Genomic DNA, 22,431 nt, shown 5'->3' on the forward strand with positions numbered 1-22,431 from the left:
TTCTGACATGTCTTCATGCAACTAGCTCAGATGGGCACAGTATACTTCAAGATCATCTGGTATTCTTTCTTTTTCTTCCAACTCAGAGGCTCGGACAGCCAGTATTAAATAGAATTAACTTGGACAGAAATGTGGAGATGATTGATTTGATTTTGATAAGATTCACATAACTTACTTGCAATTGAAGACTGATTTCATTAAACTTTCTGAAGAACTCAACATACAAGCAATGTCATGTCTAATATTCCTGAGGTGATTACTGAATGAAGCATTCGAGTCTTCAAAGAATTTTATCACAGTTTCAAAAAGTGCATAAAAGAGTTTCAGGCAGTTTCCTTTTGAAAGCCATCTGACTTCTGTGTGTAACAGCAAGCATTCAAACTGTTCATCGTTCTCAATACAAAGCTCTCAAAATAGTTGCAAACAGAGCATGGGACTTGAATTTTAGTTATTGTAGTGATAACAGTAATTAATCGTTTGTGCAGCCAATTATTTAAGTTTTTTTGCAACGTGGTTATCTGTGAATTACACAGTCAATAGTAAATATACTGGGTACAACTTTTTTTGTCAAGAAAGTAATAACCCCTCGGCAGTGCCCTGCCATTGATTGCGTTCCATCTGTTGCACAAGCAAGAATGTTGGTGAGCAGAACATCCTTCTCTTTGAAAAATTGTTAACAACGTGAAACATTGACTCCTAATGTTTCTAGCCCCCTTGAAATAATGACTCTTGAATCACACTTCCACCTTTTATGAAGCAAATATAACCAAGAAGCAAAGATTCATTGCCTGGAAAAATCGCCTCATCCAACTGCAGAGCAAATTTTGTTGTCCTGAGTACATTGCACAATGTTGCCTTCCACATTCTCCGTCTTTGAACAGGGTTGACACAGAGAGGAACTGCTTTAATTATTTGGTCTGGTGACTTACGCAAAACCACATTCAGAACCTCTCTTATTGCTGGCAGAATCAGTTCTTCTCCAATGGTAGCAATAAACAATGAAATGTTTTATGAAGCATGCAAGCCATCATTATTTTGTTCTGAAGTACTGGCAAACATGTTCTGAAGTTTTTCCATTTTTGCAAGTTTCACAAAGTGACTAAAAGGAAGTTAAATTCTTGTTTGCTTTATTGGAGTGTATGCTCTTCAAATATTCAAGTAGCCTGGATGGTTTCATTGCCTCATTTGAAAAAACTTTTTAACACAATGGACACATTGGCTGCTAGGTACTGGTATAAATCCACATTTCAGACACTCCACACTATACTGCCTACATATCATTTTTATTTGGTCTGCTTCTGCCATTTTCATTTGGATTAACAACCACGATCAATCACCTATTGTTTAAATTCAACTTCAAGCACTGTGATTAATAAAGGGGAATGCTATGACATCAGCATAGCTCAGGTAAAACCTGACACTCTGCCTGAAGGTACACAATGCGGGGCAGCGTTATCTTGGTTGGGCTGTGGGCTAGAGAAATGTGGTCAAGACGATTCAAAAGGGCAGATTCTGAACTTAACCTCAATGCAAGGCATACCCTAATTCACAGGACTTGCATCACTGTGCGAATAGAATATGAGAATTGTACTAGCTAATGCTATACTAAACTAGTGAACAGCAATAATGCACGGGATGGATCTGGAAATAACACAATTTCTTCATTCCCAATTTTTCATGATACACCAAATACTGAAGTGTCACACTGCTCGAAGCATGTTATTATTGTTGAAAAGCAAAGTCTAAGAGAACAGAATATTAGCAAGGGATGAGGTGATTATAAGACACAGGATCAAATGCTTATAAGTAATTCATTTCTTAGATTAAGCCTGTAATCCCCCCGCTGTCCCTCTTGGTACCAAGTGGCCCACCACCCACCCCATCTTTATTGCCCCTTTATAAACCCCCACTGCCCTTATGGGGTGATATCACCCACTTTAGGAGCCACTGATTTAGGTTGGGAGGACAAACAATTTTAAAGCTAGCTATTTAATAAACTATGATGTATGTTAACCATCAGCATATCATGATAATATAATACTTCAAAGTATCTATCACTGAGAATTAAGAAGAAATGAATAATGTTTAGATTTTTATGATAAAGAAAAAAAGTTGGCCAACAGATTTTCGCAGATTTTAGAATATTTAGTAATACTTTTTTTTGCCTGTCCACTATGAATATTTTGGCATACCACATTAAAAATAATGAAAGGAAAATATATTAAAAAATTACACTACAGCCATTTATCTTTTTAAATGCATTAATTTCTAATATTTAGCATTTATCTATTCAATAAAATTTGTGCCACTAATTCAGTTTGTTGAAGGACATAATTCACAGGACAAGAAGGCATTAAAACAATGTTTCTTCTAGAGCATATACAATCTATTTTGAAATATTCAATTTCACCTATTTATTCTTCTGTAGTACACATATTCCCTGCTTTTTGAATATAATGAATTTAATATATTTTTCAAAGCTGGATGCCCAAAGTTGCATACTGATATCCAGTATGTCTTCAACTTATAATTAGAAATTAGACTGTTTCTTCAACTTATGGTCAAAAACTCTTAAAAGTTTTGTTTTGTAGAACTTCATGGCTGAAGGTAACATGTCTGAACGACTGGCGTCCTGTCACACTCACCTCAATAATAAGCAAATAATAAGCTGGTCAAGGACTACATCTGCAGCATGCTACCACCCACACTGGACCCCTTACAATTTGCCTACCGACACAACCAAATGACAGATGATGCAATAGCCACAGCTCTACAAACTGTCCTTACACATCTGGAGAAGGATGCTTACATGAGAATCTTAGGCTACAGTTCCGCATTCAACACCATAATTCCCTCCAGGCTTGTCAAAAAACTCAAGAGACCTCAGCCTTCACCCTGTCTTGTGCAACTGGATCCTGGACTTCCTGTCCGATTGCCAGCAGGTGGCAAGAGTGGGCTCCCTCACCTCTGACCCACAACACAGGTGCCCCTCAGTGCTGTGTCCTAAGCCCCCTCCTTTACTCTCTGCATACCCATGGCTGTCTCACCACACACAGCTCCAATCTGCTAATTAAATTTGCTGACAATACTACTGTTACGTATCCCGTAACTGGATAACTCACCAGCAAAGATAGAGAGGTCCGTTGGAGTCTGATGGCACTATTTTCAAACGTTTTATTCATAAAGGGGGGCACAAAAGTAAGGTTAATACAAACATTCAGAACATATACATCGGCAAAACTCAATCTAAAGTGCGGGTATAGCAATAATCATCATTAAGAAAATAATCTCGACTGTTGTCTAGGGGATAATATATTGCCCGTTGGAAATATAAAAGTCACTCAGAAGTCTGCAGGCTTCAGTCTTTTTGGGGAATCGCTGGGTTTCACGTTTTTCAGAAAGAGTGAGGAGAAACGGGAAAAACTTGTCCGGGTCTTTGACGAAGCAACACCGTTGAATCAGGGGAGCGTTGTTTCCCTGTTATTAGTTCGAAGTCCTTCTCGGTATTATCAGCCACCCGCTCCCCAGGCAGAGAAGTTACGGAGCGCACGTGGCTTTTGACTGGCTTCCAGCTATCACGGGAGCGTTGAGCGATCGAGTCCTTCTGGTGTGTCTCTCTGGGGCACTGCGCTCTGCAGTCCCCTTTTATCTTGACTTGCAGAGTTGTAGATGTCCATCAAAGTAGGGTGATCCAATCCCCACCCCCACATTGCCCGAGGGTGTCCATATCTGTGGTAGCTGTCACGTAGCAGGGTCATGCACTTAGCGCAGGTGTCTCTGAGAGCCCGGGCAAAACCATTACATTGCCTCTCATTTGCCTGGGTCCGAGACCCGAATTAATAGTGCTCTTACGATTCTCCGGAAGGAGGGGGCTGCTCCCGCCCCTTCGGCCCCTCAGAGCTGTGATACATTCATAACAACTACATTGATCGGCTAAATTTCAAATAATAACAAGGCAGCTTACAGAAAAGTCATCAACCTGACACAGTGGCATCAAGAAAACAACCTTTCCCTCAATGTTGTAAAAACAAAGAAGCTGGTTGTGGACTACGGGAGGAATGGAGACAGGCTAACTCCTATTGACATTGATAGATCTGGGATTGAGAAGGTGAACAGCTTAAGTTCCTTAAGATACATATCTTTCTTTTCTTTCTTTTTCAATCTTTTTATTAAATTTCATATATAAAAAAAACAACACATAATAATGAATAGATTACAAATTCAATAAACTTGAGATTACATTAGTAATAGGATAATAATATCCTATTAAACATCAATCAACAAAAGGTACATAAATCAATCAAGTCTATATAAATATATATGAAAAAAAACAAAAATAATCATCAAAAAAGAAAAAAAAATTGAAATTATATATGAGAAAAAATATATATTGAAAAAAATACTAAACTAAACTAACATGGGCAATAATAGCACTTTATAAATATATGAAGGTGTCAAGAAAAGAACTCCGGAACTCCATACCTGAACAAGGATAAGTAGAGAAAAGGATCTGAAATAGGCCAAATTAATTCATATGAAAGTGTCGAATAAATGGTCCCCAGGTTTCTTCAAATTTAATTGAAGAATCAAAGATAGTGCTTCTAATTTTTTCCAAACTCAGATAAGAAATAGTTTGGGAGAACCACTGAAATGTAGTAGGAGGATTTACTTCTTTCCAATTTTGTAATATAGACCTTCTGGCAATTAATGTTACAAAGGCAATCATTCGTCTGATTGAAGGGGAAAGCTGATTGCCATCTTCATTTGGTATACCGAAAATTGCAGTAATAAAATGGGGTTGTAAATCGATATTCCATACTGAGGAAATGACATCAAAAATGTCCTTCCAATAGTTATGTAAAGTGGGACATGTCCAAAACATGTGAGTCAATGAAGCCACTTCTAAGTGACATCTGTCACATTGAGGATTGATATGCGAGTAAAATCGGGCAAGCTTATCTTTAGACATATAAGCTCTATGTACAATTTTAAATTGTATTAAAGCATGTTTAGCACAAATAGAAGAGGAATTAACCATTTGTAAAATTTTTTCCCATTTATCTGTTGATATATTACATCGAAGTTCTTTTTCCCATTCTTGTCTAATTCTATCCGATATTTCTGGCTGTATCTTCATAATCATGTTATAAATAAAAGCTACTAATCCCTTCTGACAAGGATTAAAAGTAAAAATCAAATCTGAAAAATCCGATGCAGTTGAATTAGGAAAAGATGGAAGAATTTTATGTAAGAAATTTCTAATTTGTAAGTATCTAAAAAAATTAGATTTAGGTAATTCAAATTTGTTGGAAAGTTGATCAAAAGACATCAAAGTACATTCAAAAAAAAGATCACGAAAACATTTTATACCTTTCCTTTTCCATATACTAAAAGCTTGATCTGTCAGTGAAGGTTTGAAAAAAAAATTACGTAAAATAGGGCTGTCCAGAACAAAGTTTTTCAGATTAAAGAATTTGCGAAATTGAAACCAAATTCGTAGTGTATGTTTAACAACAGGGTTAGATATCTGTATATTGAATTTGGCTAAATCAATAGGAAGAAAAGAACCAAGAACGGAAAATATAGAATATCCCTTAACCTCACTACATTCCAAATTTACCCACTGTGGGCACACAGGTGAATCCAAATCTAGTTTCCAGTACATTAGGTTACGAATATTATTCGCCCAATAATAAAATCTAAAGTTAGGTAAAGCTAGACCACCATCTTTTTTAGACTTTTGTAATTGCCTTTTGCTTAACCTAGGATTTTTATTATGCCACACAAATGAGGAAATTTTTGAATCAATATTATCAAAAAAAGATTTAGGAATAAAAATTGGTAAAGCTTGGAATAAATATAAAAATTTCGGTAAAATCATCATTTTAATGGCATTAATCCGACCAACTAATGATAAAAATAAGGGAGACCATCTTGTAGTAAGTTGTTGAATTTGATAAAGCATAGGTAAAAAATTCAGTCCAAATAAATCTTTATATTTCTTAGTGATTTTTATACCTAAATAAATAAAGTTATCAGTAACAACTTTAAATGGCATCCTATCACTCAATAAGGTTTGCGCGTTTAAAGGGAATAACTCACTCTTATCTAAGTTTAGCTTATAACCAGAAAAGCTACCAAATTGAGCCAACAAGGATAAAATAGCAGGAATAGACCTACTAGGATTAGAAATATATAACAACAAATCATCAGCATAAAGCGATAATTTGTATAACTTCTCATTACGGGTAATACCAAAAATATTAGGAGACTCACGAATAGCAATAGCTAAAGGTTCTAATGCAATATTAAATAATAAAGGACTTAAAGGACAACCTTGTCTCGTACCACGAGATAATTGAAAAAAAGAGGATCTATAATTATTTGTAAGAACAGAAGCAACAGGTTTATAATATATTAATTTAATCCATGATATAAAATTAGGACTAAAATTAAAGTTTCTCAATGCATTAAATAAATATGTCCATTCAACTCTATCAAAGGCTTTTTCAGCATCTAACGAGATAACACATTCTGGGGTTGTAGGTGATGAAGTATAAATTATGTTAATCAATTTTCTAATATTAAAAAAGGAATACCGATTCCTAATAAAACCAGTTTGATCTTCTGAAATAATCTGTGGTAATACCTTTTCTAATCTAATGGCTAAAATTTTTGTAAGAATCTTAGAGTCTACATTTAATAATGATATAGGGCGATAAGATGCACATAAAGTAGGATCTTTATCTTTTTTAAGAATTAGAGAGATAGTAGCTTCATAAAACGATTGAGGTAGTCTCTTCTTAACAAACGCATCATTAAAGATTTCACATAACCAAGGAGAAAGCAATAAAGAAAAAGTTTTAAAAAATTCTACAATAAAACCATCAGGACCAGGAGCTTTCCCTGAATTCATTGATGAGATAGCCTCTCTTATTTCATCCATAGAAATAGGAGCATCAAGCAAGCTACAATCTTCATCTATCAGTTTAGAAATATTCAAGTTATTAAAAAAATTATCCATCGTAAACCGGTCACCGTCAAATTCTGATTGATATAAAGATTTATAAAAATCTTGAAAAGTGTTATTGATTTCTTTATAATCAGTAGTTAAATTACCGTCTTGTTTACGAATTTTAATAATTTGTCGCTTAGTCGAAATAGCTTTTAATTGATTAGCTAACAATTTACCAGTTCGATCACTATGAATATAAAATTGAGCCCTAGTCTTAATTAATTGATTCTCAATTGAAGAAGATAATAATAAACTATGTTCCATTTGAAGCTCAACTCTCTTCTTATAAAGTTCTTTGGTAGGAGTAACGGAATAAATCTTATCAATTTCTTTAATTTTATCCACCAATAAAGCTATATCTGAATATCTTTGTTTTCTTTTACCAGCAGAATATGAAATAATTTGTCCACGAATAAAAGCCTTGAAAGAGTCCCAAAGTATTCCTTTATCAATCTCTTCATTATAGTTTGTTGAAAAAAATAAGTCAATTTGTTGTTTTATGAAGGTAATAAATTCTGGATCTTGAAGCAAAGTAGCATTAAGTCTCCAAGATCTAGTATTGATAGAAAAGTCCGGAATCTTGATAGATAACTTCAAAGGCGCATGATCCGAAATAGCAATAGAATCGTATTTACAATCAATAACATCTGTTAATAAACGATGATCAATAAGGAAATAATCAATTCTAGAATAACTATGATATACATGTGAAAAAAAAGAAAATTCTTTATCTTTAGGGTTCAAAAACCGCCATATTTCAGTAATTCCAGAATCAACCATAAAAGAATTAATAAGTAAAGCTGATCTATTCGGAAGAGTTCGAATAGGTTTAGATCTATCCATCGAAGGATTCAAACAACAATTAAAGTCTCCACCCATTATCAACATATATTCATTCAAGTTAGGAAGAGAAGTAAATAAACGTTTAAAAAATTCAGGACAATCAAAGTTTGGAGCATAAATATTAACTAAAACAACTTTCCGATTAAAAAGTGAACCAGTTATCAACAAAAATCTACCCTGTGGATCAGAAATAATTTCATAATGTGTAAACGAAATTGAGGGGTCTATAAAAATAGACACACCCCTAATTTTAGCGGTACAATTTGAATGAAATTGTTGACCTTTCCAGAACCTAAAAAAACGTTGATTATCCTCCCTCCTAATATGGGTCTCCTGTGCAAAAATAATATTAGCGTTCAATCTATGGAATACTTTAAATATTTTTTTACGTTTAATCGGATGGTTTAAACCATTAGTATTCCACGAGATAAAGTTAATAGATTTATCCATCATACCAATATTAATTGTGTGTATCATAAAAGGTTAAAAAGACACATAACCCACAATTTAGGAAGAAGGAAAATTGATTCAGGAGCAACCGGAGATCCTGACACCTCAACAATATTAATAATTTAAAGTCAGCCCATAAACTAAAAGCAAAAAAATAAAAAGCAAAAGCGTGAAAAAAGATCCCTCCCCCCTCCCCCCACCCTTTGAAAGAAAGCCAAGCGGCAGGCGCATAAACTAATACTAATATTATCCCCATTTCAAGATGGCAGCTCCATAAGAAAATTTTTTTTAAGAAAAAACTATATAACACCCTAATTAAAATATAGAGTTGCAAAAAAAAATATATATATACATACATATATATATATATACATACACATACACACACACATCAGTCAAGTCAAAAAAAAAACTAAAATAGTAAAACCAGAAAAATCATTAATAAAATAAAATGAACATTAAAGTTTAAAAATGTAATACACCTTTAAAAAAGAAATTCCATATTCAGATACAAAGATGACGTTTCACAAGCCAAGACTTATGGGAAGAAGAAACGACATTTTGAGAAAGCCATATTACAAAATATGAATATAAATTCAGCAATCTAATAAGAAAATTTAGTAAAAAAAAGTTATCAAAATAGAATTTTTTTTTAAAAAAAAGATTTAATAGACACTACAACATATATAAAAAAAAGACTAAAAAAAAAAGAATTCAAAACCTTTGTTCCATTTCTAAATACAGGCAAGCAAATAAACGCTTATAAAAAGTAAAGACTTATGGGAAGAAGAAACGACATTTTGAAAAAATAATTCATTATTACAAAATACAAACGTGTATAAAAAAGGATATTATAAAAATTAAAACAGCATCTATAAGCAATGATAATAGTAGTAAAAAAAAAACCCAGACCCATAGTTCAAAATAAAAAGTTATAACCCAACTTCCAGGGTTAAAACTTAAAATGAAATGGCATCCTCTCTCCAAAAAAAAAATCTTCAATGTAACTCATAGTTCAAGTTGCACTAGAGGATCGATATTCTTCAACAAATTTCTTCGCTTCTTCCGGAGTGTTAAAAAATCGTAGACTGTTGTCGTGCAGCACAATTCTAAGCTTCGCTGGATACATTAAAGCTTGTTTAAATCCAATCGAATGAATCTCTGCCATCACTGGTTTAAAAGCGATCCTGGCTTTCATTACTTCATACGAATAATCCTCAACAATTCGAAATGAGTAGTTTTTGTAGCAGATCATACCTTTTTTACGAGCTAATCGAATTAGAAGCTCTTTCTCACGAGGATAATGAAGGCGAACAATCACCGCTCGTGGTTTATCAGACACAGACGAAAACCTCGCAACTCTATGAGCGCGGTCGATAACAGGTTCATTTTTCAAACCTTCACCACCGAAAATTTCCCACAGTAATTTAGAGAAAAATTCAGTTAAATCACCGGACTCAACTTTTTCGGGAATTCCGATGATGCGCAAATTCTGTCTGCGAGAACGATTTTCAAGATCAGTAATTTTAAACTTATACTGATCTAAAGTTTTAGCAGTCGACTCTATCTTCTTCTCCAACACTTCAATTGTACGTGCTTTTTCACAAATTGATTGTTCAAGAGTCGTGATCTTATTTCCATGCTGCTGAACCTCTAACGCCTGCGACTGAAACTTAATTTCAAGCGATTTAACAACTCCTTCAAGATCGGATATTTTCGTAGTAATCCTCTTTTCCAAACTTGACAGTTTACTGTCCAATTTACCTTCTAGTCTGCCTTCCAGACCCGCAAGTTTAGCATCCAGTTTAATGTCCAAAAGACCAGAAATTGCGTCGATGGATACAGGATCCTTAGCCGATTTCTTACTTGTAGCCATTTTAGGTTTGACAAGATTAGATCAAATATTATTTTAGGAAAAAAGGGTCAATCAAAGGTAGCAACTCATATGATTAAGTTCGAAAAGATCTAATTAAAGGGTGATTATAGTTGAAAAAATAAAGAGCGCCTAAAAGGCAGATGCTTATGTCGCCATCTTGAAACTCCACCCCCCAAGATACATATCACTAAGGATCTTACATGGTATGTACATACTGACTGTGTGGTGAAAAAGGTACAACAGTGTCTCTTTCACCTCAGATGACTGAAGTAGTTTGGTATGAACACCCAAATCTTAAGAACTTTCTACGGGGGCAATTAAGAGCATCCTGACAGGCTGCATCACTGCCTGGTATGGGAACTGTATTTCCCTCAATCACAAGACTTTGCAGAGGATGGTGCGGACAGCCCAGCACATCTGCAGATATGAACTTCCCACTATTCAGGACATTTACGAAGACAGGTGTGTAAAAAGGGATCATTGGGGACCTAAGTGACCCCCAACCACAAACTGTTCCAGCTGCTATCATCCGGGAAATGGTACAGGCAGTCCCCGGGTTACGTACGAGTTCCGTTCCTGAGTCACTCTTTAAGTCGGATTTGTACAGAAGTCGGAAAAAGTACATCCAGTATTATTTAGTGTCAGTTAGTCAAACGTTTGTCTTAGTATTTAGTATATATTTTACCTTTCTATGCATATAAAACACTTAAGAAACATATGTATTCCAATAATTAAACCACTGTGTTGCTTAGTAATAATTGTAGCTTTCATCGGGGTGGTGCCTTTCAAATGCTCCATTATTCTCACTTTATCCGTTATCCTTTAAAATTGTTCCGATCGTTGACTGACTGTAGCCTAACACTTTTCCAATGACCGATGACATTTCTCCTCTTTGTGAACACTTTATTATTTCCACTTTATTTTCAATCGCGATTGCTTCCCATCAATGGAACAGAAACACTGCTGGCGGCAGGTCCTGAGCTTTGCTGGCTCCTGAGGTCCACTGGGTCCTAAGGATCACCGCATTGAGACAGGCTAAATGGGACAAGTGGGGGCTGTGCTGGGTTTGGGTATTTGATCATCCACAATATTCTGCTTGGGAATTTAAACTGGAGGTGGCTGTTTTTTTTTTACGAGGTTGAGTTGCAAGCTTGACATCAACCCAGCACAGATGGTACGGGAGTCTCTGGATCGACATCATCCCGGCACGGGAACGGTCTATCGCTGGATCGAACTTGGGAAACTCCGTTCTCCAGCCCGGCGCTGATCTCACTGCGCCACCAGCCGACCTGAACGTTAGGGGGGTGGGGGGGGTGGTGGGTCAGGGTGAATCTTACTAAGAAAAATTTAAGCTAAATACAAAATTAAGCACTCAACAGTGTCAATGGCAACGACTTAAAATGGCGGACAGCGTCGCGATCCGACTTAAAATGGCAGATGGCGTTCTCCTTCCTTGGTTCGTAAGTACAAGTTGTCCATAAGTCGGACGTTCGTGACTCGGGGACTACCTGTACTGTAGCATAAAAGCCAGGACCAACAGACCCCAGGACAGCTTCTTCCACCAGGCTATCAGATTGATTAATTCATGCTGATACAATTTTATTTCTATGTTAATTGACTGTCCTGCTGTACATACTATTTATTACAAATTGCTATAAGTTGCACATTGCACATTTAGACAGAGATGTAACATAAATATTTTTACCCCTCATGTATGTGAAGGATGTAAATAATAGTCAATTTAATTCAATTATTAGGAAAAAATCAAATTATTTAAGTATTTTTCTCAATCTGCTAATAGGCAGACCTTCATTTTAGAAGTTTGAAGTTTTAGATTATTAATAGCACAGCAAGCCTAAGTCTACACTTTAATAGTTTCAGATATACAAACAAAGCTGGGTCTCTTTAGAAATATACATTTTTCTTTCAGATCCATTTGCTACGAAACTCAACTTACAAATTACTTTAGAACTGAGGTAAGAGGAAGAAAAGTAGGATAATAGACAATAGACAGTAGGTGCAGGAGTAGGCCATTCAGCCCTTCTAGCCAGCCCCGCCATCCAATGTGATCATGGCTGATCATACACAATCAGTACCCTGTTCCTGTCCTCTCCCCATATCTCTTGACCCCGCTATCTTTAAGAGCTCTATCTAACTCTCTCTTGAATGCATCCAGAGACTTCGGCTCCACTGCCTTCTGGGGCTGAGCATTCCACATATCCACCACTCTCTGGGTGAAAAAGTTTTCCCACATCTCTGTTCTAAATGGCCTACCCCTTATTCTTAAACAGTGGCCTCTAGTTCTGGACTCACCCATCAGCGAGAACATGCTTCCTGCCTCCAGTGTGTCCAATCCCTTAATAATCTTATGTTTCAATCAGATCCCCTCTCATCCTTCTAAATTCCAGTGTATACAAGCCCAGTCGCTCCAATCTTTCAACATATGACAGTCCCGCCATTCCGGGAATTAACCTTGTGAACCTACGCTGCACTCCCTCAATAGCAAGAATGTCCTTCCTCAAATTTGGAGACCAAAACTGACCATTGTGTCAGCAGTTAGGTAAACATTTGCACATAATAACTTAAAGAATTAAACCTAAAGTGGTGTTCTCAGATTCTTCTATCAGTGAATGAACAAGACCTTGATCAGGCACCAGAACCATTTCTACTGTTGTTTTACCAGTGCAGATCAAAATGATAACCTGACATACAGCAATCCCTACATAACACAATGCCCTTTCAACTGTGAAATACTGGTTAACTTAAAATACACAATTACCAAAAAGTGTTCATGGGGATTAGTTTCAGAAATACATAAGCCTTCAAGAAAGTTACCACATGACATGCGAGATTTTACCTTGCCTCCTTCTTAATGACTGCTCAGTATAAAGTATTGCACCCAACTGTAATTATTAACAATGTTCACGGATGTGCAGAACAAAGGGCAATGTATTGCGACATAAATCAATTATCTCCAATATCCGACAGCAGTTTATAAAAAGAAAGTGGTGATGAGCAAAGTTGGATCTTTCAACTTAATAAGTACTGTATTACATACTGTATAGAAAGCATTATAGAACCATAACAATTTTCTAGTGATATCTTAGCTTAACTACTGCTAAGATATTTCTCAAGACCACAAATACACAACATCACAGAAATACATTTTAAAGTCTAATGTCGCAAACTCTCTTTTTCCTAGCAATTTTATTAAATGGAATCAATAGTATCCCAGTCTCAAAAAGAATTGTTAGCATGCCACAGAGGGCATTAAATATAAATAACAAGGATTAACTTCAATTTGGTTAATTATATTGCAACCTATTGGGCTTTTAAGTCCGTGAAAGGATTTGCTGCATTTTAAAAAATGAAGAGTTATTTCACATTAACAGGCAGACTACTGTACAGAAAGAGGAGCAGGGAGACAGGAGCTTATTAAGAATCAGAATCACATTTAAAATCACTGGCATACGTTGTGAAATCTGTTAGCGGCAGCAGTACAATGCAATGCATGATATAGCAAAAAAATTATTCTAAGTACATATGTGTCTATTAAATAGTTAAATTAAGAATAGTAGTGCAAAAACATTTAAAAAATGTGGTTGTGTTAATGAGTTTGTTATACCAGGAGAATGGGGATTAATCACTAATATTTGCAATATGTAACCACAAAACAATCTAACAAGAAGAAAAATAGAGTTAGTAACCACCAAATGACCAAATAGTTTTATTATGGTTAACTAAATTATCATTATATCAAGTATTAATTACAAAGTTAACATAATTTATCTTGCTACACTAATTGGCGACAGTAAGCTACCTTAATGAATAGTAGGTCATGGAGGAAAGTAATAGGAATGTGGGGTAGGATAATTTAAAAAAAACACACCAATTTTATTCAGAGCTAACAAAATACTTGTGCTAGGAAGATAAACAGAAAGAACTAATTTCTTTGCAGTTTAACGTCATAAAATGTGAGCCAATCACCAAAATCAGATACTACATACAGACGTATAATCATTCATCATCCACTTTAGTTGACAGGAAGGACAACAACCAGTGAACTTCTGTAAGTATTCCTTCCAATTTTATTATCTTTTTAAACAAATGTGAATTGGCCATTGATGAATTTTTTAAATATATCTAGATGATGGTTAAACATATTGCTTCCAGGGGTTGATTCCTAATGTTTTTTTTTGTAGTTAATGGATTTTTTTCCTCAGTTAGATGGGTTCCCCCCCTTCTTTTTTCTATATAAAATTTTTATTTTTATTTTTGTATATTATGATTAGATTTTTTCAGCTCTATTAATTGTATACATATTAATTTGTTGAAATTCTGTATTATTTTATAGTTGTAGAAGATTATGTATTAATAAAAATATTTTAAAAATGAAAATGAACTTCTATAAGTAGTTTGCCTCTAAAACTGAAACGCTTTGGGAAAAAAAATTACTATGATGATTGGCTTGGTGAAGATGAAGAACTAGTCCTCTTTCTGAGAATATTTTAAAACAAATAAAATGAAAAATGTTGCTTTGTTTCTCAAATTATTTCTTTAGAAATGACCAAAGAAATCTTTTAAAGATTTGATTTGAAAATAATAGTTATGAATTCTTTGATATTCTGCAAGGCCTTTTCATTGGCTGGTGACAGTCTTCTGAGTTTTAAGTATCAAGACTCTGATACAATCATTCTAATATATATCACAATAGAGCAAACAACATACAACATGACTTGTTAAAAAACTGTCAGGAACAAAAAGAATAAATCTGAAAATCATTTGACTTGGCTACTTAAGTGTACTGGGCTGATTTCTGAAATGTACTACATAAGCAGAGAAAAATTTGCTTACCGTCATCATGTTTACCAGATCTATTTGATAATAACGATCTTGATGTGCATTTGCAGCTGCCAGTGTAAGAAGGTAGTCATTTCGAGCATGGTTAGCTTTTATGTTGCATTCACTGCGTCTTGCTTTCAACTAAAATTCAAACGAAGTATGAAATACTGGATGCCAAATAGACTTGGGAAAATTTTACAATTTTCTTCCTAAGAGACCTTATGTTTCACCTTGTAGTGAATTGCAAGGTTATATCAATAAAATGGCCCCATTATGGGTTAATATCAGTCCATCTTTAAAAATATTCCCTCATTTAGCTTTCCCATCGTTACGCTTCATTTCTTGCACTATTTAAATAGGTTTAACCTTACAATGCCCTTCCCAGTGAAACTGAAGATCAATGTTACAAGTTGACTTGTCCCTCATGTAATGTTTGCCTTTGTTCACATTGAGATGGTATAAAAGATTTGCAAATTAAATGCTGTATAGTGTATCCAGAGATAATGAAAACACTAACATTTAAGGCCAAGGAGTTTTGATGAAGATCTGTTTACCTCTGTTTTGCTTTCCATATCTTGACTACTTCCAACATTTTGTTTTCACTCAAAATTTCAACATCCATAATATGCTTTATCTGACTCCCTATCATCTACAATGTTCTTTGCAATCACAAGTATTCCTCCTCTGTACTGGACCTGAAACTAGGAGCTGATAATTTGGTAAATGCAAAGATACATTTTAAAATTATGTTGGAAGGTGGAATTTTTGAAATAATTTATTACATGGATTGGATTAAAGAAAAATTATTTTTTCTTCATCGCTGAAAGCAATGAGTTATGTAGGTCAGATCTGATCCGTTACTCAACTCTGCATCAGTGAACATAGATTTGAGTTGATGGAGCTCATTCTTCAGTTTCATAACTGTTGTCAACATATGGTTGGTGGAAGAAGCACAATTGATCATGATCTTTTTGCTTGCTTTGGGCACACATGTACTTCCCAGCCGTGGTCACTGGATAGTGATTAGGATCAGGAAACAGGTGAATTTCTCTTCCCTAGCCCATGGATGCTGAGACTGCAACATAATTAAACTTTAAAGAGAGAAAATTAGCTTTAGGAATTGTAGGTCCAAAAAAATTAAAGCCTTCAGACTGAAAATGACAATATTTTGTCTTTCTCAGAAGAGCCAACTTATTTCAAAAGAAGTTTGAAAATTTTATACAAAATCAAATGACATTTTTAAATGACAATTAAAAGCCAAGTCTTGACCTCACCTAACTATGTTCAAAGGCTAAGTGCATCCAATTAATGTACTAGCCATCATTTACATACCTCAACTAAGACTTGCAGCACACTGTGGAAATATTGTACAAAAACCACAAGCTCATAATCAATAACAAGAAACAATCATTCAAAATCTTGCATAACATACCTTCACACTTGCTTTCTGTAAACTTATTCTTGAATGAAATAGACTAAGCTTGGACCTGAAAAAATAAAACCTGTATTTAGCAGTATATTTGAATCAAAGGATTGTTCTGTTAAAATGGCACTCTGCATTTAAGAACTGATGTAAAAGCAGGAATTGTTATTATTAGGGCCATTTCAAGTAGTTTTGTGTAGATAATTTACTTGCCATATTTATTAATTAAATGATTTAAACAAACAACTGAATTGGATTCACCATAACTACAGTATATCTGTGGCCACAATGCAAGGCAATTTAACACCATTATTTAAATCACTTAATGCTCAACTTTACAGAAAATATGTTGGGATTGTTGACCAAATGTACAGAAGGTATTGTAGATGTGCGATCACATGAGTCAAGTATGATGTTCTCCTAAGAGGTTGCCTATTGGTGGGTTCTCAGGTGATTGTAGAGGCTTATTCTACTGCAGTGTGGGAAGAGTAAGTGGTGGGGTCTTTTAGTAGTTCAACACGATGCCTCTGGTTCTCTGTGGCATAGCAGAGGTTGCTCTCATTTAGCACAGCTCCTTCTTGAACAAATTTTCTCCAACTGTATCTATTGTCTTCCCAGTTTTTAGGTGTCATTTTGAATTTCTTCAGGCTGATTTTAATGTTCTCTTTGAAACATTTCCTTTGAGGTATATATACACAAGGGCACTGCTAAAACTGAATTGCAGAATCAATTTTTTTTCAGCTTCCTTATTCACTTCTTTCACACTTGCTAATCATCAAAATGCTTTTTGCCCCTTGGGTTTGAAGAAACACTTTAATATTAGCAGCAGCCACTTGAGCAATAAGCAACAAGCGACTATCACACTTAAAGGTGAGTGGTGCTGCACAGATCAGTATCAATCACCTCCCTGGTCCTGTCTGCTGCAATGCACTTCCCCAGGTAGCTTGTCAAAGTTCTGACAACAAGATCTGCTGCTTTGTAAATGAGTGGTTCTTGCTTTGCAGTGGCTTTGAACTTCATTATAGCCTTAATTTCTACACCAAACTCATTTCAATCTACTAGAGAGTCACCAACTTTTCCAAGCTGCAATATCCCTTGAATTGCCATAAGGCATGAGATGAGCAGAATTCAGCAGAATAATTCTGTGCGACAGTGCTACGATTCTAAAATATATAATGGAATTAATATACTGTTAAAGCAACAGAATCTTCAGAACTTTGTGCAACAGTTAAATGATAAAAAATTAAAGCAAAATTAAGGGAGGTAAAATGATGAATTTAGAAATATTCTTATGCAATAAAAATCTAATTATTTAAATTTGTTAAATAATAGTGAACTCACAAGCACATCTTAGGGGCAACTTACAAATGATAAAAAGCACCGAAAATAATTCGAAGAATTAAGTTAACTGTAGATTTCAAACAATTAAGCAGACAGATGGTAAGCAAATAACATATGTCCATTACAAAGTGGGAAAGAAAAACAATAGCTATTCAAATAAAGAATAAAATTAATGTAGCATTTGGCCACAAAATCAAAAGACAAATTGGCAAGAATGAGTGTGAAGCTTCATGCTTAAATTCACATGCAAAATGGTGATGGCTATGTTATGGGTAATTTATAGTTGCTGATTAAGCAATGAGCAGAAGGTAATGAGGCTGTAGCCTGAAAGAGTCAAATCCAAAAGACAGATTCAATGATCCTTTTTTCCCTACGTGTTTCTTAATGCACATTATATGCAAAATCATGATAATTTGTACCTCATGATGAAAAAAAATAGCCTTTTTTCTTAGTTAAAAATATTCCTCAGTGCATGCAGAAAGAGCTCTCAGTAATCCTATAAAAATCCTTTTGATCGGCTCATGCTCTCCAGTTCTCAGGAATAGGCAATTGTACCAGATTCTATTGTAATCTATCCCAGACACGAGACCAAGCCACAACACTCCAGTAAAAACCAATCCCAAAAATTGGCCTGAAATAAAGTTTCTGTCAAATTGATACATTTCAGTGTTAATCTCAGGTATGAGCTTGCCAACCCTGAGCCAGAGTTCAAAGCTACATACAATTACTGCAGTTATGATAGCCATGATCATTTACTACGTCTGTAACACACTTAATTTTAATGTAATTAATTCACTCTATTTAATCTTTAAAGCTGCACTGTTGTCCAGTGTCTACATTCCATCAATTCTGAGCTAAATGCTGCACTTTGCTCGAAAACATGTGCCTTTCAGATCCCTAGTTTCAGCTGATTACCTAATTATCAAGCAGATCATCTGTTTATCACTGAAAATGGAAAATACCAAGGTTAGGAAAACCTAATTGCTTTATTAAATTAAGCAAATAAATAAATAAAATGAAATCACTCCCTTACTCAAAGTACATGTTCTGGAGATAATGCACTCATTCAGCATTGAAAGCTATATTAATATCTCAATACAGATGCTAGAGGAACTCAGGGGAGCCAGAGTGGGGAATGGAAGAAGAGGGAAGGGGGAGGGGGAGAAATTATAGGAAGTCAGAGAAATCAATGTTCATGCCATCAAGTTGGAGGCTGTTCAGTGGGAACACGAGTTGATGTTCCTCCAACCTGAGAAGGGCCTCATCGTGACAGCCTGTTGCAGATGGAGCAATGTAGATTGGGGGACCACTTTGTCAAGCACCTTTGTTTCATCTGCAACAAACAGGATTGCCTGTGTGGTAAGATAGCAGCACATGTGGACGCAGTGGTCTCTCGAGGGCTAACCAAATGTGTTTTTAAAAAATTTAATATTAGACTACATTAAACTCCTATAACTACAAATACAGCAGGTCTACTGCATCAGTGAGCTGCTTGTTATTTGGAGTAGCCAGCCAGGGTGTCATTGCAGCCAGCTGGCAGTTCAGAGAAGGGCTTTTCTGCTGCTACAATCCAGAAGAGGAGACGCCAGAGACAGTGTAGCATGGTGTTTATACTCGGTTGGGGATAGCCTCTCCCATCGGTGCAGCCCTCCAGAATTGAATTGGAGGAATTATAGGCTGGACTGCTGGCTCCATCAATTTGGGAGGTTGGTCACTCAGGGTCATGGACTAAAAATGTGTTTTCTTGCAAGTCTTGTTCCCTCTCTATCGAATATTTTAAATGCACATGTACAACTTGCACCCTGGCCCCAGAGGAATGCTGTCTCCTTTGCCTGTATCCATGTATGGTTTCAATGAAATTAAACAATTTGATTTATTTCCCAGTGGCCAAGAATTTTAAATCCAGTCCCCAGTCCTATTCTGACATGTTAGTTCATGGCTTCCTCTACTGCCGTGATGAGGCCACTCTCAGGTTGGAGGAGTAACTTCTGGTAATTCTTCCCTCCACATTCCCTCTTCTCCCATTCTTACCTTCTCACATGCCTATCACTTTCCTCTGGTGCCCCTCCTCCTTCCCTTTCTCCCACGGTCCACTCTCCTGTCAGATTCCTTCCTCAGTCTTCCCACCTATTACCTCCCAGTTACTCACTTCATTTCCTCCTCCCCCATGCACCTGGCTTCACCAATCACCTTCTAGCTTGTACTCCTTCACCTCCCCTGAACTTCTTATTCTGGCTTCTTCCCATCCCAATAAAGGGTCTCAACCTGAAACGTCTACTGTCTATTTCTTGTCATAGATGCTGCCTGACCTGTTGAGTTCCTCCAGCATTTTGTATCTGTTATTCTGGATTTCCAGCATCTGCAGAATCTCTTCTGTTAATATTTCAACAGACTGTCAATCTTTACTAACTGAGATAAAATCTCACCTCCAAATATTAATAACAATAATTCATCTTTCCTTAAGGCACATGTAAAACTGCAACAACTATTCAGGCCATGGATAAAATTCTATAGAGTTCCTCAAATCGTTTAGTTTTGTTTTCATTTTCTATTTTACAATGAAGCATTTAATTATTATGGAGATTGTTGTAACATTACAAGTAAGTTTACTTCACCGTAATGACCAGCAGCCGCCAGAAACAGTGTGGCTTAGCCCTAGAAGATAGAAGGAACTAGAGAAGGAAGGTTATTTTAACTGGAGATGACCAGTACTAGACCCCTGTTGTATGTGATATTATGATTTTTTTTTGAAAATGCAAGTGGGCTGATTGGTAATTATGCAGATGATAGTTAGGAAGTCATGTTTGTTAGGCTAAATTTGGAATACTGCATGCAGTTCTGGTCACTGCATTACAAAAGGATATGGTGGCTTTGGAGGGGGTACAGAAGAGGTTCACTGGGATGATGCTTGAATTAGAGTATTAGCTCAAGGAGAGGTTGGAAAAATTTAGACTGTTTTCTTTGGAGTGTCACAGGCTGAGGAGCTACCTAGCAAAATTATATAATATTATGAGAGACATAAATAGGGTAAATAGTTAGAGAATCTTTCCCGTCCACAGGCTTAAAATGAGGAGGAAAGCTTAAAGAATATTTATGAGGCAGGTATTTAAGAGGCATTTAGACAGGTACATAAATGGGTAGACAATAGGGGGATATAGACAATGAGCAGGCAGATGGGATTAGTTTCAATTGGCATCATGGTTGGCACAGACATCATTGGCTTCTTCCTGTAATGTACTCTTTCATGTTCCATGAATTATGTAATAAAGTAAAAATATTATATGCAGCCTTACTTCAGTAGATTGCAGTGACTGATGATCAACTTCCCCGATCTACTCAGCTCTAATATTCTAGACCTCTCTACCTTATCTTACTTACTAAATCTATTTAATCTAAAGGTTTAGAAAAAACTTGAGGTGGAGTATCAGATACATTTTTCAAATACCAAGATAGCCTGTGAAGTTCAGATTGATAGTTTTTGAGGAAATTATATCATAATTGTACTTGAGTACCTGCAGACTATCAGGTTATTATCTTTGTATGAATACAGAAACCTTTTTATAAAAATATTTTTATGGGGAAATACATAAAGATAACATGAGTAGTGAATTAGTTTACCATTTTTCCTCAGATCTGCTAGTTATATTTTGAGTCTCTGATTACATTTTGCCACAAATTTGTTACTCAAATTTAATTACATATTTGATTGATAGAACTTACAAATAATGTCAGCTTTCAGCAAAATTTTTCCATGAAGAAGTGCATTAACCATTTTGGTTTTGTACAAACTCCACTTTCAGAATCAGTTGAAATGCACAAGGTAAATGTGCAAATTCAAAACTGAATAATAGATAACATTTGCTTTTTGGACTTCACTTTTTGTGATATATTGCTTCTCTGACTACAGCAAACTACAATCAAGCCTGATAACTTTTAATGACCGAGTTTTGTCGTGATTGTATTTCCATATTCAGATAAAGCACTATGAGAGAAGCTGGTGTACAAAAACACCATTACTAGATGGAGCATATTGCTGATTCTGCAAGTGTTTATATTTCAGCAAACTTCCCAACAGAATTAGTTACAGATCATCAATTTTCCAATGAAATGTTTGTATAGTCATTGTGAGGCAGTATAAGTGTACATACAGGGCAGCATGTTTCAATGATTTAGTTCTCATGCAACACACAAAAGTACAAGAAACAAATTAAAAGGTTTGCACATTATATTCTTGTACAGCAAAGAATACCTATTCATATCATAAAGAAAATCGAAACGCACTTGGCCTCTAAATCTGCTTTCTCTCGCGCTGCATGAGCCATCTGTTCCAACTCAAAATACTTCTTTTTAGACTTCGCCAGATCCTTCACAGTCTCCTGGAATTCAGCCTGAATTTTTGTCAGCTGATCAATGGACTACAGAAACAAGATAATACTGAGAATTAGATGCAGCAGAATGTGAACAGAAGGGTTTTCTTTGTTAACAGTAACTGATAATTATGACTACTACTTTACATATCACAAAATAAGGATACAACTGTGACAGAACTAGAACATTCTTATATTAAGCATTACATTGTAATTTGTGGAGCATGTACACTTGAAAGAATAGGCAAAGGGCACTCTAAATATTCTACCACTT

General features: G+C 35.5%; 1 protein-coding gene across 4 annotated transcripts in view; it reads right to left on the bottom strand.

Moving 5' to 3' along the window:
• LOC132391140 (F-BAR and double SH3 domains protein 2-like) overlaps window positions 1-22,431 on the bottom strand; it is a 245,080-nt gene that overhangs the window by 84,687 nt on the left and 137,962 nt on the right. For all 4 annotated transcript variants that reach the window (XM_059963959.1, XM_059963958.1, XM_059963960.1 and 1 more), the window contains 3 exons: window positions 22,072-22,205; window positions 16,459-16,513; window positions 15,039-15,167 (listed from right to left, as the gene is read on the bottom strand). In XM_059963959.1, the coding sequence (XP_059819942.1) occupies window positions 15,039-15,167; window positions 16,459-16,513; window positions 22,072-22,205 (318 nt within the window). The remainder of the gene's footprint in view (window positions 1-15,038; window positions 15,168-16,458; window positions 16,514-22,071; window positions 22,206-22,431) is intronic.

The sequence above is a fragment of the Hypanus sabinus genome, chromosome 3 (genome assembly GCF_030144855.1).
Source record: "Hypanus sabinus isolate sHypSab1 chromosome 3, sHypSab1.hap1, whole genome shotgun sequence".
Taxonomy (NCBI): domain Eukaryota; kingdom Metazoa; phylum Chordata; class Chondrichthyes; order Myliobatiformes; family Dasyatidae; genus Hypanus; species Hypanus sabinus.